This window comes from Loxodonta africana, chromosome 19 (genome assembly GCF_030014295.1).
Source record: "Loxodonta africana isolate mLoxAfr1 chromosome 19, mLoxAfr1.hap2, whole genome shotgun sequence".
Taxonomy (NCBI): Eukaryota; Metazoa; Chordata; class Mammalia; order Proboscidea; family Elephantidae; genus Loxodonta; species Loxodonta africana.
Window position 1 is genome coordinate 56159370 of NC_087360.1, and position 17652 is coordinate 56177021.

The 17652-nt window shown below is 39.7% G+C and overlaps 1 protein-coding gene across 11 annotated transcripts in view; it reads right to left on the bottom strand.

Moving 5' to 3' along the window:
- Positions 1–17652, bottom strand: part of PSD3 (pleckstrin and Sec7 domain containing 3) — a 696342-nt gene that overhangs the window by 35653 nt on the left and 643037 nt on the right. For all 11 annotated transcript variants that reach the window (XM_064272734.1, XM_064272735.1, XM_023551047.2 and 8 more), the window contains 2 exons: positions 10776–10933; positions 5600–5744 (listed from right to left, as the gene is read on the bottom strand). In XM_064272734.1, the coding sequence (XP_064128804.1) occupies positions 5600–5744; positions 10776–10933 (303 nt within the window). The remainder of the gene's footprint in view (positions 1–5599; positions 5745–10775; positions 10934–17652) is intronic.

Sequence of the window (17652 nt, forward strand, 5' to 3'; positions counted from 1 at the left end):
ATTCCATTCCAGGGAGGTAGACTGTTCAAGTAGAGTATCTCCAGGTCTGATCTGCTACCATCTGCATGCCAGTCACCTAGGTGTATCAGAAACGTATATTCCTGAGCCCCAGCCTGGACCGGATCCACCTGCTGGGGCTGCAAAATCTGTACTTTTCCCCAGATGGTTTTTGTATACATCAAAGTATGAAAATGGCTACGTTGGGTTAGAAAGGAAGGTCCTGCATAGATCTTGAAGGGGACCAAACGTGAAATTGCTAGAAATTTCCTTCTAGGGTACTTAGTCACACTAGAAGGAAAAACAAAACTTTTATTTTCAAACCAGCCTCTCCACTGCCAACAGAAGGAAAAAATGTGCTCTGGCAACACTGCCGGGGAAAACAACCCAGGAAGGTCACTCCTACACAGCAGAGTTGTTCAGAAAAAAACCCTCTGCACTGACAATAATCAACTTTAATAATTCAGGCTAATATGTTTTGCATAGAAGACAAGAACAAATTAAAGGTAGCAAAATGACAGTGATGAAAAATGTGTTTTTAAAAGTACCCAACAGTCTTTTAATTGAAAGTTTAATTTTTTACCTAACATTGTTTAACTTTTTTTCCAGCAGGGCACTTGCATTGTTATACAGTTATTTTGTAAACTGAAATTATCCATGTGGCTCTGGCCTTCAGGGGAGTCATAGCCAGGTTTTAGGGCTATAGAGGAAGGAAAATTGGTGAGTCTCAGAGATTCAGAAACACTGTGATAAAATGGTTGAGCATTCGACTACTAACTGAAACGTAGGCGGTTCAAACCTACCCACAGACGCCTTGGAAGTAAGGCCTGGCAATCTGGTTCCAAAAGGTCATGACCTTGAAAACCCTATGGAGCAGTTCTCCTCTGCACACATGGGGTCATCTTGAGGCAGAATCCACTTGACAACAACCAGCAATAATAATTTCAAAAGGAGGGGGCTGGATTTTGATCCTAGAGGACATCTGACAATGTCTGCAGATATCAGGTAACTGGTGGGCTGTTACTGGCACCTAACGGATAGAAGCTGGAGATGATGCTACACATCCAACAATTCACAGGACAGCCTCACACAACAAAGAATTAAAAAAACAAACAAACAAAAAAAAAACCCAGTGCCGTCGAATCGATTCTGACTCATAGTGACCCTATAGGACAGAGTAGAACTGCCCCCATAGAGTTTCCAAGGAGCACCTGGCGGATTCAAACCGCTGTCCCTTTGGTTAGCAGCCGTAGCACTTAACTACTACGCCACCAGGGTTTCCAACAAAGAATTATCCAGCCCAAAATGTCAATACTGCCGAGGCTGAGAAATCCTGGGCTAAATAATTAGGACTAGTCTGTGAGGTATGGAGAACTCATGGGCAAATTCAGACACATAGTCCAGGCTTCACTAGAGATGCACTATGATTCCAGCATAGACCCCCCTCAATCCCATACAAGAGTCTCTGTATGAAGGAGGTGGTACCACAAATATCTGCACCAGGCTGTATGAACCAGCTCTCTCCTCCCTCTTCTTAACCATCCTTTATCATATATGCTTGAGTTGACATGTTTGCTCCTGAATTCTATTACTCTCAAAGACAAAACATCCTTTTCATTTTTAGTAAACAAACGTGAAGATTATGACCTGGGCAAAGAAACAGTACAGAGTTAGTGCTAGAAAGAAGCTTAAAGACATTCTAAATGATCTTCTTATTCTCCAGATGGAAAACTGAGACTCACAAAAGCTAGATGACTTTTTTGAAGAGTTCTTCTTATGCCTTTGCAAAGAAATTAAATTCCTGAAAGAGCTTGGCCATCTTGTCTTCTGTGTCACTTGAGGATGCTTCTTTTTGGTTACTGCTTTCTTAGTTAAAATCTTGAATTCATCACTTTGATCGCGCTACATATGCAGTTTTTGGATTTCTATGGATTTATGTCCAAGATGAGGAAAAAATGCAAGCATTCTGTTTTTGGTTCCAGTTTAAGACATTTGTTTATAATAAAAGCTTCTGTCTCGATATAAGTGCTTGCCTGCCTGGCCTCCTAGCAAATGCACACATAGAGATGTACACATTCAATTCATGTTCATGTGCTAATGACTTATTAGTTCATTAGTTCATTACAGCATACATAAATACATCAGCAGTATACTTTTTAAATCAGAAGGTAAATAGAACTATAAATCCTATAGTGAGGGAAGGACAAGAAAAAACTCTTATGTTGCCCTAAGCCACATAAAGCTTTCAAGAATGTTCCTCTTAGCTTCAGCTTATCTTCTCTCCTGGTCAGAGGGGTGACTGTGAGGAAGGCTAATCTAGTGAGAAATAACAACGGGAAAACTAATGAAACTAATAGGGGGAAAAAGCTACGGAAAGGTAATTTCTGTCTCCATTTATTTTCCCCCCTTACTTTACGTAATATGGTTTACTGTTTATGTTAAGTACCCAAATTTAAAACAGGGAAATGCATCTGTTTAAGAATTCATATTTAATTGAGTAGATGGAGAAGTCTGCCAACATATTTTCTGGTCATCAAAAAAAAAAAAGGTAAAGCCTTCCCTTGTGCTTAGAATATTTATAATCCTTGAGAATCAATGCCATTTTGCCCTGGAAATTGAGCTAGCCTGGTCCTTTCTATTTTACGACTATATAGCAATAGTATATGAACTACATAGCAGTAGTAATGCTTATATAGTAAGCATTCAATACGTTGTTGTTAGGTGCCATTGAGTAGGCTCCGACTCATAGTGACACTATGTAAAACAGAACGAAACACGGCCCGGTCCTGTGCCATCCTCATGACCATTGTTATGCTTGACCCCACTGTTGAAGCCACGGTGTCAGTCCATCTCATTGAGGATCCCCTCTTTTTCGCTGACCCTCTACTTTACCAAGCATGATGTTCTTCTCCAGGGATTCATCCCTTCTGATAACATGTCCATCCTCGCTTCCAAGGAGCATTTTGGCTGTACTTCTTCCAAGCCAGATTTGTTCCTTCTTCTTGGTCCATGGTATATTCAATACTCTTCACCAACACCTAATTCAAAGGCATCAGCTCTTCAGTTTTCCCTATTCACTGTTGTTTTCACATGCATATGAGGCCATTGAAAACACCACAGCTTAAGTCAGTGCATCTTTGTTTCTGAACACTTTAAAGAGGTCTTCCGCAGCAGATCTGCCCAATGTGATGTGTCCTCTGATTTCCTGACTGCTGCTTCTATAGGAATGGCTTGTGGACCCAAGTAAAATGAAATCCTTGACAACTTCAATCTTTTCTCCATTTATCATGAGGTTGTTTATTGGTCCAGTTGTGCACGTTTTTGTTTTCTTTATGATGAGGTGTAATCCGTACTGAAGGTTGTAGTATTCGATTTTCATCAGTTTAAGTGCTTCAAGTCCTCTTCACTTTCACTATTTTTAATAATAATTAAAACTTAAATCTTTCCTCATACCATGTCTCCTCCTGTCTAACTACTAGTCTTTCTCTTTTTTATAAACTCATGGCAGGAGTTGTCCACATTTCCTTCCTCCACTTCCTCACAACCTTTCTTTCCTTTACTTGGCAAAGAAGCCCAACATGTCTTCTGCTCCTGACACTCCATCAAAACTGCTCTCACCAAGGCTACTTAATGGCCTTCCTGCTACTTCAAATGACAGATTTTTTTTTTTTTGGTCAGAATTTTACCTGAATTTTCTGTCCTCTTCTTGGCACAATGTTCTCCCTGTTTTTGTTTTTTTCCCTTACCTAACTAATTTTTTTAAATGAGTGTTTCAAATGTTAGTGTTTCTCAGATGTCTGTCTTGGTTCTCTTCTGAGCCCTGGATACTGCAACATTTTGAGGGGGAAAAGAGGAAAAGGACCCAGGAAAGGATTCTAAGAAGAAGCAGTAGGAGAGAAACCAAGAGGCAATGAGGTCCTAAAAGCTGGATCAGAGAGCACGGTCCCCAGCTGCCCAATCCTTGAAGACACCCCTAATTCTTCCACTTCAATCAGCTACTAAAACTATTCATTCTATACCCTCAAGATCTCTCAAATACTGCCACTTCTATCCACTTCTAAAACTAACTTAGTTGTTTCTCCTCTGGATTACTAAAAGAGCCTCTAAAATTGGCCCTTCCGCTTCTTGTGTTACCCTCTTCCAATACTTTCTTCTCATTTCACTGAAACTAATTTTTAAAGCACAAACTTGATCACATTACGTTCCTGATTAAACTATATCCTAAGAATGCTGGGGAACAATGAAGCATGACAAGCACACTTTTCCTGATTTGGCACTTGCTTACCTCCACACGGGAACATTTTTTGGCTTTTCTCAACACTTTGAGCTCAAGTCACATCAGATACCTCTGGGTGGTTCCTGCATACCCGTGCTCCCTCCTCTGGGCCTTTGTTCCTCTGCTAGTTCCTTCTAGTCTCTCTTCCCACACCTCACCTAATCCTGTTCCTCCTTTAAGTTTCACACTAGATATCACGATTCCTCCTGCACCTCCAAGACCAGGTTAGACGGCCCTTCCCTGTACCCCCACACCATTCAGAACTTATCCTTTCTATATCTCTAATCAAATTGCATTACGGTTACTTGCTTATTTGCATTTGACACTCCTTCAGGTGAGTGTCTGGGTTTCACTTGCCTTTGTATCCCCGGAACTTAAAATAGTCTCTGATGCACAGCAGGAAGACAATGCATATTTTTCATATACATGTGTCACTAATAATCATGATACCAGAGATGTGTAGAGGGGCCAGTTAATACCAAGACCTGGTTATCACTGTCAGATGATCTATTTTCATTGTTGCATCAATAAGAAATTCAAACAGTAAAGTAGCTTCCAAAATACTTGAGCTAGTCAATGGCAATAGAGGCACTGAGGCAGGTTTAAACCTGCCTGTGTGTCATGTTATGGACTCTGGCCCCTCCAGACATTCTAATGTCCTCAGAATAGAGTTTTAAGTAGGACAGGGACATGGAATTTGGGCTTTGGAACAATCAAACATGGAACATCAGGAGAGAAGCTGGACAAAGTTCTGGTATACTTTGTCTTGATTAGCTTAGAAAACCCCAATGGTCCACTTGGCTCTACACTGAGGGGTGGGGAAGACTCTTTCCCACTGCACTGTCAGCAGTGGATACCTGGGGATATATTTATATTCCCAGCACCAAATATAGCCTGGGGCATAGTAAATGTTCAATAAATGAATGAATGAATAGCTTGTAACCAAGCCAGGATTTCTCCCTAACATTAGGCAGTCATTTAAAAATATGAGCTGATAGTAAAAAAAAAAAAAAAAAAGAATCAGGTAACTATGACTAATTGATTAGTAAACTGATGAAACTTTTAGAAAGCAAATCCAGTGAATGTCAATGAATGTGCCCTACCACTCCTGAGTCAGCTACCACGTCCTACCAATCCTGCCAGCTTCCCATAAGAATTGTAAAACTCAGTGCACAGCATTTTGCTCCATTTAGCCAACACGCCCAACCAGGGTAGGGTTTCTCTCTGCTCTAAATGTAGGAAGTATTATTCAAATATGTATCTTAGTAACAAGATTATTTTATAAAGCACTTTTTCTGAGGTCAAAGCACTGACACAACGACTTACCTGAGACAATTTTGTCGTAGTGGCAGGTAGAAGTGGGCGGCTAAACTTCTTCTGAGAGCCAATGGCTGCTGGGAATGGTGGCGCAGAAAATACAGCTGCTACGCAATTAATTTTGTTTATCCATCCTTGCATCTCCTCCGGACTCCTAGGAAAAACAGACATATTTCTGTTAGGCTATTTCTACATCTCAGTACATCACACCTTGCTTATTTCTCATTACTGATTAAAAATGGCACATAAAAACTTTGTGTGTGTGTGTTGGGGACAACTGATCCCTGACGAAACTTCAACTGAGATTAACATCCTAAATAGCTATTGCCATGGTAGTGAAAGGCACCATGATCACTATTCTGGAACTATGATCATTATAAGGTTGGGATTCTCCCTCTATGACACAGAAGGAAAAAAGAGAATTCACCTGACAATAAATATTTATTAGATACCTACTTTCTGTTTGATACCAGGCTGTTGTTGTTATTAGGTGCTCTTGAGTTGATTCTGGCTCATACAGAACTGCCCCACAGGGTTTCCTAGGCTGTAATCTTTATAGGAGCAGATCACCAGGTCCTCCTCCTGCAGAGCTACTGGAGGGGTTCGAACTACCAACCTTTCAGTTAGCAGCCGACTGCTTAAATGTTGTGCTACCAGGGCTCCTTTTGATACTAGGCTAGGTAAAAAATTAACTCATCTCTTCTAATCACATAATTTGATTTTAAAATCCAACACTGGCATCCATTGCTGGAAGTTATGTAAAAGAATACACCCGTTTTGGAAAATGGTCTGTCAGTTTCTTAAAAAGTTAACTATAAATTTACCGAAGAAGCCAACAATTCTGCTCCAAGGTATCTACTGAAGAGAAATGAAAACATATGTCCACTCAAAGATTTGAATATGGATGGTCACAGAGGTTTTCTTCATAATAGCCAAAAAGGGTAAACACTTCAAACGTCCATCAGATAGTGACTGGGTAAACAAAATGTGGCAGAGCCATACAATGGGATAGTCTTCACCAATAAGGTATGGACTACCGATAACATGCTACGTTATGGATGAATTCCAGAAACGCTAAGTGAAAGGAGCCACGTGTATGTATGTTTCCATTTATGCGAAATGCCCACAAATGACAAATTTATAGACACAGAAGATAAGCAGTTATCTGGTGCTGTGGATGAGAATGGGGAGTGACTGATAATGGGCACGAGGGATCTGTTTGGAGTGACAGAAGTGTTCTAAAACTGGATTATGCTGATGGTTGTACAACCCTGTAAGTTTACTAAAAATCACTGAATTGTACACTCAAAACAGGTGCATCCTATGGTATGTAAAACATGCCTCATTAACTCAAAAACCCTGGCGCCACTGAGTCGATCCCGATTCATAGTGACCCTGTTGGACAGAACAGAATTGCCTCATAGGGTTTCCAAGGCTATAATCTTCATGGAAGCAGAAAGCCACATCTTTCTCCCTTGGAACAATTGGTGAGTTTAAACCACCAACCTTTCAGTTTGAAGCTGAGCACTTTAACCACTGCACCACCAGGGCTCGCTTATACCTCAATAAAGCTGTTTAAAAAAATTCACCTGAAAGGAGGGGGAAATCACCTGATGTTGTGATCATACTTTTATATGCCATTGGATTCAAGAGTCCAACACTGAGAGCACTTAATACGTATTTGTGAATTCATGAACGAATGCTAGAAACCGTCGTACCCACCAAGCATACAATCAGTAAAAAGATGGCAAAATGTCAGCCAAATCTAAAATCATTTTCATTTCCACTCACTCTGAGGGAAACCTAACTAACCTGAGAGCCACACTAGATATCAACCCATTACACCCCCATGTTGTTGCTGTTAGGTGTTGTTGAGTAGATTCCCACTCATAGTGACCCTATGCACAAAAGAATGAAGCACTGCCCAGTCCTGTGCCATTCTCACAATTGTTGCTATGTTTGAGCCCACTGTTGCATCCACTGTGACAGTCCATCTCATTGAAGGTCTTCCTCTTTTTTGCTGACCCTCTACTTTATCAAGCATGGTGTCCTTCTCCAGGGACTGGTCCCTCCTGATAACGTGTCTGAGGTACGTGAGACAAAGTCTCACTATCTTCACTTCTAAGAAGCATCTGGCTGTACTTCCAAGACAGATTTGTTCGTTCTTCTGGCAGTCCAAGCTATATTCAATATTCTTGGCCAACAGCATAATTTAAATGCGTCAATTCTTCGGTCTTCCTTATTCACAGTCCAGCTTTCCCATGCATGTGAGGTGACTGAATATATCATGGTGGTGCAGTGGTTGAGAGCTATGGCTGCTAGCCAAAAGGTCAGTAGTTTGAATCTACCAGCGCTCCTTGAAAACCCCATGGGGCAGTTCTACTCTATCCTATGGGATGGCTATAAGTTGGAATCGACTCGACAGCAATGGGTTTAGTTTTTGGTTTAGGGTCAGGTACACCTCAGTCTTCAAGATGACATCTTTTAAACATTTTAAAGAGGTCTTTGGCAGCAGATTTGTCAAATGCAATACCTCATTTGATTTCTTGACTGTTGCTTCCATAGGTATGGATTGTGGACCCAAGTAAAATGAAATCCTTGACAACTTTGATATTTTCTTTGTATATCATGATGTTGCTTTTTATCATGATGTTGCTCATTGGTCTAGCTGTGGGGATTTTTGTTTTCTTTACGTTAGGGTGTAATCGATATTGAAGGCTGTAGTCTTTGCTCTTCATCAGTAGGTGCTTCAAGTCCTTTTCACATTAAGCAAGCAAGGTTGTGTCATTTTCATATTGCAGGTTGTTAATGAGTCTTTCTGCAATCCTGATGCTGCGTTCTTCGTATAGGCCAGTTTTTCGGATTATTTGCTCAGCATAGATTGAACAGGGGTGGTGAAAGGATACAACCCTGATGTACACCTTGCCTGATTTTAAACCATGCAGTATCCCCTTGTTCTGTTCAAATGTCTGCCTCATGGTCTGTGTACACGTTCCACATGAGCACAATTAAGAGTTCTGGAATTGCCATTCTTTGCAATGGAATCCATAATTTGTTATAATCCACACAGTGGAATGCCTTTGCATATTCAGTAAAACAGCTTTCTGGTATTCTCTGCTTTCAGCCAAGATACATCTGACATCAGCAATGAGATCCCTTGTTCCATGTCTTCTTCAGAATCTGACTTGAAATTCCAGCAGTTCCCTGTTGATGTACTGCTGCAACAATTTTTGAATTGTTTTCAGCATAATTTTACTTGCATGTGATATTATTAATACTGTTAGGTAATTCCTGCATTCTGCTGGATCACCTTTCTTTGAAATGGCCACCAATTTGTGCCCATTTGTACACCCCTATATGGAAACCCTGAAGGCATAGTGGTTAAGAGCTATGGCTGCTAACCAAAAGGCTGGCAGTTTGAATCCACCAGGCGCTCCTTGGAAACCCTATGGGGCAGTTCTACTCTGTTGTATAGGCTCTCTATGAGTTGGAATCGACTCGACAGTAATGGTTTTTTTGTTTTGTTTTGTTCTGGTATATGTCTCTCTAAAGGAGCCCTGCTGGCACTGAGGTTAAGCACTTGGATGCTAGCCAAAAGGCTAGTGGTTAGAACCCACCAGCCACTCCATTTAAAACTTCTATAAAGATTTATAGCCTTGGAGACCCAATGGGGCAGTTCTACTCTGTCCTACAGGGTTACCATGAGTCGGAATTGACTTGATGGCAATGCGTTTGGTTTTTTTTGGTGATGCCTCTCTAATCTGATTCCTCTAGCTCCATTATTTCAATCGACTGATTTCTGTACCACTTCTATCTGAAGTAATTATATCACCTTAGTTATATCCAGTCTGTTGGATTAAAAAAAAAAAGAAAAAGCTGGGAAATAGAATAATTTGAAGGACTTTGATGCCTAATAGTTGTCATTATACATCTGACTATGGCTCCGTTTATGGCGTTAAAACTGTGCTACTCCTGCACACATAAAATTCTATTTAACTGGTTTTCTTATGACTCTCTCCTTGCCTGATGTCAGCAATTTTATACCTTTGCTAGTTCAAATTCCACAAATCACCAGAGTACCTTCTCTTTTTTGATCCTACAATCGCTCTGATCAAGAAGTGTGCAGATACGTGTGTTCATTACCTTGATTTCAAATAATTTTAACTCCAGTGTCAACTGAGGTCAGTTGGTAGTGCTGTGTTGAGGATGATTTTGAAGTCAAGTGCATGCTAGTGAAAAGCCATGCCATGAATGATTAACACTGTCTGCCAAGGACACCAGTGCTATGCCTGCCCCTTATTTATTAGCCCTGTTCTAGGGGCTCAGTTCTGAAAAGCCAAAGTTTCTCCCAGAATTCTCCACATGGAATGTTGCACTAGCAGCTTATAGTGTGTCACTGAATCCCCTGCTAAACTGGCAATTCATGCCATTTCTTTGGCTACAGTATGGTTTATCTTTTCCTTCTAGTATTATGGGCTATTAGAGCCTAAAAGGAGAGGAAAAAGAGAGTAAGATGAAAATTTACATTTAGTGGTGATCTTTTATTACGTACCAGACACTGTGTGAGGTACTTCATATACGATCTCATTTAATCCGTACAAGAACCCTATGAGGTAAACATCATTATCTACACTAGTGACAAGGTGAGGTTCAAAGAGGTTAAACTACATCCTAGGACAAAGGGTTAGGAAATGGTAATCTGAATCGAGGCCTATTTTAGTCATTGTGTGATAGAATTTGTCTATTAAAGCCCTTATGTTTTATTGATGAGGATATCGAGATCTTCAGATTGCGCTTGGCTAACTAAAAGCTACAGGGCTATTTTTTTAATAGACAAAAAATTCGACCCTAAAGTTCATATGTCTTATTCCAGCCTTCTTGGGCACTTGTCTCAAATGTAACTCATTAGCAATTTTGACTCCAGCTCAAAAATTTCCCCTGCAGAGCCTAATTCTGTTGCTTGGAATACGGTGGTGTTATATAAACTAAGGAAACCCTGGTGGCGTAGTGGTTAAGTGCTATGGCTGCTGACCAAAAGGTCGGCAGTTCGAATCCTCTAGGCGTTCCTTGGAAACTCTATGGGGCAGTTCTACTCTGTCCTATAGAGTAGCTATGAGTTGGAATCGATTCGACGGCAGTCGGTTTTTTGTTAGTCAGTTATATAAACTAAAAAAAGAAAACATACTGGGCTTGAAAAAGCAGGACCCTCCAGTCAGCAGTTTTGAGTTTGAGCACATTCGGCTTCTTCTCGTAGTCTGTAGCTTTGGACGCCAGTGCGTGGTGTACGCTGACAGCGTTTTTCAAGTCCTCCTCAGACAGGGCCTTTTCCGGTTTATATTCATCCTATAGACAGATACAACAAAAACAAAGATAAGATCATGTTCATATTTCAACTTCTCTTTTTACATCTTAAAAGTACAAGAAAAAAAAAATTAAATCTGTGAAGATGCATGAAAAAGGCAAAATGAATGGTAGAAATAACTCTTCGCTCCTTCAGGAATGTCACAGAACATTCTGTTGTTTGGAAAAATTGCTGAGAACGAGAAAACACACCCACTTCAAGGAAATTTTTTTAAAAAGCTGATATACAAAACTTAAGGTAAATTGCTAAGGAAGGCCAAAGACAAAAATACCTATTTGATACTTTTTACAGTGATTTAAAATGAAACTAGGTCCGACGGAATAATTTGGTTTCAAGATTAAATAGATGAATGCCAAAGTGTCCAGATATCCATCAACAGAATCATACTGATGGTGAAAACAATGCCGTCATGGTCTTTGCTCTAAAGAGCTAACATTTTCCTGCTACTTCCTTTTTAGGCTACCACTATCAAAAGAAAAATGAACAGTCAAATAAAATGATTTTGCCAGCTCTTCTGCTGAAAGAGGAAAAAAAAAATCAGTTTAATAATCACGAGAAAGCTCAGCGCTATTATAAATTTGAAAAATAGGCAAAATTACTTAAAAAAGGTGCCATGTATAGATGCAATTTTATCTTTGGACATCATCTACACAATTCAGAGAGTTCAGAAATGTTCTTCTGTATGGCAACCCTCCAAAGAGAATTAAATCCCCCACCTTTTTTTTAACAAGTAGAATTTAAAGCAAGTTTGATTCTATTATTCCTAGTAGTTTCTGGGTCCGTTAGACTCCAAAAGGCCTCAAAACCAATATAAATATAATAGGCACATGCTACAAATCGTTATAGAAGATGTTATCTAATATTTATCTTATATTTTACCGAAACCAGAAAGACGGAACCCCATTGCCATAGATTCAATTCTGATTCATAGGGACCCTATTAGGACAAGGTAGAACTGCTCCATAGGGTTTCCAGGGCTGAAATCTTTACGGAACCTGACCAACTTCTCGGTTTGCAGCCAAGCGCTTAACCACTGCGCCTCCTCACCAAACACACACCCTTTTGATTAATTAGTAGCAAAAGCCTAAACTGTATACGCTCTTATCATAATTTAGTTCTACAAAATTCCAAAAGAAAAATTACAATCCCACTGTCTCCTCTTCCTTCCTTCCACAAATCAAATAATTCAAATGTACTACTGCCACCAATACAAACTGTCAGGAAGGGAAAAAAAAACAACAAAAACCAAAACAGGAGGCTGTTGATTCTTAATGACCACTGTCCTGCAAATGCTGAGAGGCAAAGGTTTTCCCTCTAAAATAGGCAATAAATAACAACAGAAACTCAAAGATTACTCAAACTTAAATGATAAAATATCCACCTTGGGGTTGTAACCAGGAGTCTTATTTTTTATTAAGACTCAGAAGCTAAGAACTGATATTGACAACAACGGTTTTCTAGTGAGGTATGATGAATAAGGGGGGAGAATGGAAAGAAAATCTTAAAGTAAATACAATATATTAATACATATCTGTTCTTCTATAATACCTATTAATGCATAAAACTATAATCTACTTATGTTTTGGGGGTCTTACCGTTTTTTAATGAGATTTTTCTCAGTCATTTAGCATTCAAAAGATTCAGATTTCCCTCCAGGGACATTTTTATTAGAGCATGAGTTTCAACTGGACTAGCATGACTACAAAATTCCCCAGAGCCTTAGGCTATCTGTAACCGAACCAAGCATATCCAATTTAACCACTTAGTTTGCAGAATGGAATTTGAGCTAGAAGAGAATAAATGAAGTAGATGGGAATATTTAATAATAAATAAAATGAGGTAGATGGAAATAAATGAACAGGGCCAAAATTACCTCCAAGGAATGTATATGCTACCTCCATTTCCACATATAAAACCCAGACAGCCCACTGCCATCAAGTCGATTCTGACTCACAGCAACCCTATAGGATAGAGTAAGACTGTCCCATAGGGTTTCTAGGGCTGTAATCTTTATGGAAGCGGGCTGCTGCAACTTTCTCCTGCAGAGTGACTGGTTGGCTCAAATCGCTGACCGTTCAGTTAGCTGCCGAGCACTTAACCACTGTGCCACTAGGGTTCCTATTTCCACATAATGATCCCTAACACATCTGATACTTGAACTTGCATAGAGACTAGACTAGAAATTTGCAGTATTTTTCTTTTTTTTTTTATTTGCTAGGTCTGTGATTTTGGCTTTTATCTTAATTCCTTCTCCCTAGTTTATTTCATAAAGAAAACAAAAATCCTCACAATTGGACCGATAAGCAACCTCATGATAAATGGAGAAAAGACTGAAGTTGTCAAGGATTTTATTTTACTTGGATCCACAATTAACACCCATGGAAGCAGCAGCCAAGAAATCAAATGACGTATTGCATTGGGCAAATCTGCTGCAAAAGGCCTCTTTAAAATAATGAAAAGCAAGGATGTCACTTTGAAGACTAAGGTGCACCTGGCCCAAGCCATGGTATTTTCAGTTGCCTCATATGCATGCGAAAGCTAGACTATCAATAAGGAAGCCCAAAGAAGAACTGATGTCTTTGAATTATGGTGTTGGTGAAGAATATTGAATATACCATGGACTGCAAGAAGAATGAACAAGTCTGTCTTGGAAGAAGTACAGTCAAGAGTGCTCCTTGGATGCCAGGATGGTGAGACTTCTTTGTCTCAGGAACCTTGGACATGTTATCATGAGGGACCAATCCCTGGAGAAGGACATCATGCTTGGTAAAGTAGAGGGCCATCAAAAAAAAAAAAAAAGAGGAACCTCAATGAGATAGACTGACACAGTGGCTACAACAACGGGCTCAAACACAGCAGCAACTGTGAGGATGGCACAGGACTGGGTAGTGCTCGTTCTGTTGAACACAGGTCGCTATGAGTCAGAACCAATTTGATGGCACCTAACAACAACATGTTTCTCCCACTTTTGTTTGTTTCTCCTATATTTCTAACTCTTCCCTATCTACTGGCTTCTTCCCCAAAGTCTATAAAATACAATCGAGGTCTCTCTTCTAAGTCCTTCCTGAATATTGCCTTCTCCACTAGCTGTCACCTCTCTCTTTTCTTTCACATCCATTGAATTAATAGTCTACATTAGCTGCTTTTACTTCGGATTTACTCTTTGTCCCACTGCTGGAGCCCATTTCCACACATCATTAAAACTGCTCTGACAAAGGTCATTAATGACCTCTCAACTGCAAAATTCATTCGATTCTTTTTAGTTTTGTGGCACCTGAAGAAGTTGAAAATATTCCTCCTGAAATTCTTTGGCTTCTTGTTACTTACTCCCCTGATTTCTCTCCACCTCTCTGACCATTACTTGGCTACCACCTCTTCAGCCTGCCCTTCAAACATGAGTTCTGTTCTTGGCCTTCTTCCTTTTTCATTCCACAAGTATCCCTTGGGAATAATCACGACTACTCCTACAGTTTCGACTCCCACCTATATCATGTCTAACAAACTACTATAGGTGAATGAGAAACACAAGGCCAACTCGCAGCTATTAATACCAGAAAACTTAGACCTTCGCACTTGGAGCCTTTATAAATATTCCTGATGCATATTCTCACTGCTGATGTTTTGGTTTAAAACCAAACTTTAATGTTGACATTCTTAGACCAACCTAAAAGTACAGAGAATTTTAAAATACAGTAATTATAGCCCTAAGTGAAAGCTAACAAGAGTCACTTGGGATAACTGCATCAGTTTTCAGAAGAGAAGTCTAGCCCAAGGCAGCTTCCAAAACTTGAAGGCGCACTGTTAGTTTAACTTACACTGGAAAGAAAATACTCTTAGGGCAGAAACAGGAAAAAAGCAGGGTCTATTTTACGAGAACTAAAGTCTAGAAATTTTAAGTCTAATAAGCCTCCTGTTTTCTAGTTGATGGTGAGACCATTTTACCGTTAAATAAAGGGGTAAAATAAAAACTTTAAAATACTGTCAGCATTCTGAACTCCTACTGGAAACTGAAGTTCTAAGTCCACAAAAATGAGCAAAGCCAAGGGGAGAATGGAAACACTAGGACTGCAAACTGAATAAAAAGAATTGACTTTATCCTTTGGAGGTTATCCTGACATCTTTATTTCTTCACTACTGATGGTAGAAGACGATACTTACGTGGTAGAATTGGGGAAAAAGAAATAAGGGATCAATTATCGTAATCAAATCATTTCAGACCTCAGACTATATGCGGTAGCAAGCTAAATACAAAATAGAGCAAGATGAATTCGACCTAGGCATTTTCCTTAAGAAAATACTCCACGACATCTAATTACTACCCATTTTCTCAAACAAATGAAGGGTGCAAATGACACCTAAAAAATGTTACTCTTTCCTATGTCCACTGTAACCTACATCTTTTACCTAGTATGATTCATTAGAGCACTCTGCTACCCTTACAAGCACCAAGCGTGATTTACAATGCTATTTATCTTAAATTCAGTTACACCATGAAATGAAAAGCTTTCTCTTATTTTTAATAAGCTTGCTAATTAAACCTCTCCACTATAAAGTTGAATCGTAATGCACTAGTACAAAAATCACCTACATATGCATATATAATCGAGAATTTGTACTCACAGGTGAATACCAAGTATGTTTGGAAAGAGACCAAATCTCAAAGTTCATCAACATCATTTATAAACATACTCATATTCCAGCTTTCAAAGTGTTTGACTTCATGTCTTACTGAAGAGGTAAAACTGTTATATCTCATCAAAATAATTTAAAACAAATAGGAAATGGTCTTAATTTTCTCTGAAAGAATACAGATAGAATGGAGAACGGAAGGCAGGCTCTTGCTTGCAGCTATAAGGATATTAATAAAAATGTCAGCAATTAGAGTACACTGGGTTCGAAACTGTCTATGATTATGTCTTAAATGTCCCTTACAAAACGGTCACATTTCTTTGATGGGCTCAGACAGTCATCTAAATTGCAACTAGTGAAAACCTGGGTGTGACCAACATTCTCCCAAGGGAACACTTTCTTTTCCCTTTTTTTTTAAAAATAATTTTTACTGTGCTTTAAGTGAAAGTTTACAAATCAAGTCAGTCTGTCACATATAAGCTTATATACACCTTACTACATACTCCCATTTACTCTCCCCCTAATGAGACAGCCCGCTCCCCCCTTCCAGTCTCTCCTTTCGTGACTGTTTTGCCAGTTTCTAACCCTCTCTACCCTCCATCTCCCCTTCAGACAGGAGATGCCAACACAGTCTCAAGTGTCCACCTGATACAAGTAGCTCACTCTTCATCACCATCTCTCTCCAACCCATTGTCCAGTCCCTTCCATGTCTGATGAGTTGTCTTTGGGAATGGTTCCTGTCCTGGGCCAACTGAAGGTTTGGGGACCATGACCGCTGGGATTCCTCTAGTATCAGTCAGACCATTAATATGGTCTTTTTATGAAAAATTGGGGTCTGCATCCCACTGATCTGCTCCCTCAGGGGTTCTCTGTTGTGCTCCCTGTCAGGGCAGTCGTCGGTTGTGGCCAGGCACCATCTAGTTCTTCTGGTCTCAGGATGATGTAAGTCTCCAGTTCATGTGGCCCTTTCTGTCTCTTGGGCTCATAGTTATCGTGTGACCTTGGTGTTCATTCTCCTTTGATCCAGGTGGGTTGAGACCAATTGATGCATCTTAGATGACCGCTTGTTAGCATTTAAGACCCCAGACGCCACACTTCAAAGTGGGATGCAGCATGTTTTCTTAATAGAATTTATTTTGCCAATTGACTTAGATGTCCCCTGAAGCCATAGTCCCCAAACCCCTGCCCTTGCTCCGCTGACCTTTAAAGCTTTCAGGTTATCCCGGAAACTTCTTTGCTTTTGGTCCAGTCCAGTTGAGCTGACCTTCCCTGTATTGAGTATTGTCCTTCCCCTCACCTAAAGTAGTTCTTACCTACTATCTAATCAGTAAATAATCCTCTCCCACCCTCCCTCCCTCCCCGCTCTCATAACCACAAAAGAATGTGTTCTCAGTTTATATTATTTCTCAAGATCTTATAATAGTGGTCTTATACAATATTTATCCTTTTGCATCTGACTAATTTCACTCAGCATAATGCCTTCCAGGTTCCTCCATGTTATGAAATGTTTCACAGGTTTGTCACTGTTCTTTATCGATGCGTAGTATTCCATTGTGTGAATATACCATAATTTATTTAACCATTCATCCATTGATGGACACCTTGGTTGCTTCTAGCTTTTTGCTATTGTAAACAGGGCTGCAATAAACATGGGTGTGCATATATCTGTTCGTGTAAAGGCTCTTATTTCTCTAGGGTATATTCTGAGGAGTGGGATTTCTGGGTTGTATGGTAGTTCTATTTCTAACTTTTTAAGAAAACGCCAGATAGATTTGTACCATTTTACATTCCCACCAGCAGTGTATAAGAGTTCCAATCTCTCCACAGCCTCTCCAATATTTATCATTTTGTGTTTTTTGGATTAATGCCAGCCTTGTTGAAGTGAGATGGAATCTCATCGTAGTTTTAATTTGCATTTCACTAATAGCTAATGATCGAGAGCATTTTCTCATGTATCTGTTAGCTGCCTGAATGTCTTCTTTAGTGAAGTGCGTGTTCATATCCTTTGCCCACTTCTTGATTGGGTTGTTTGTCTTTTTGTGGTTGAGTTTTAACAGAATCATACAGATTT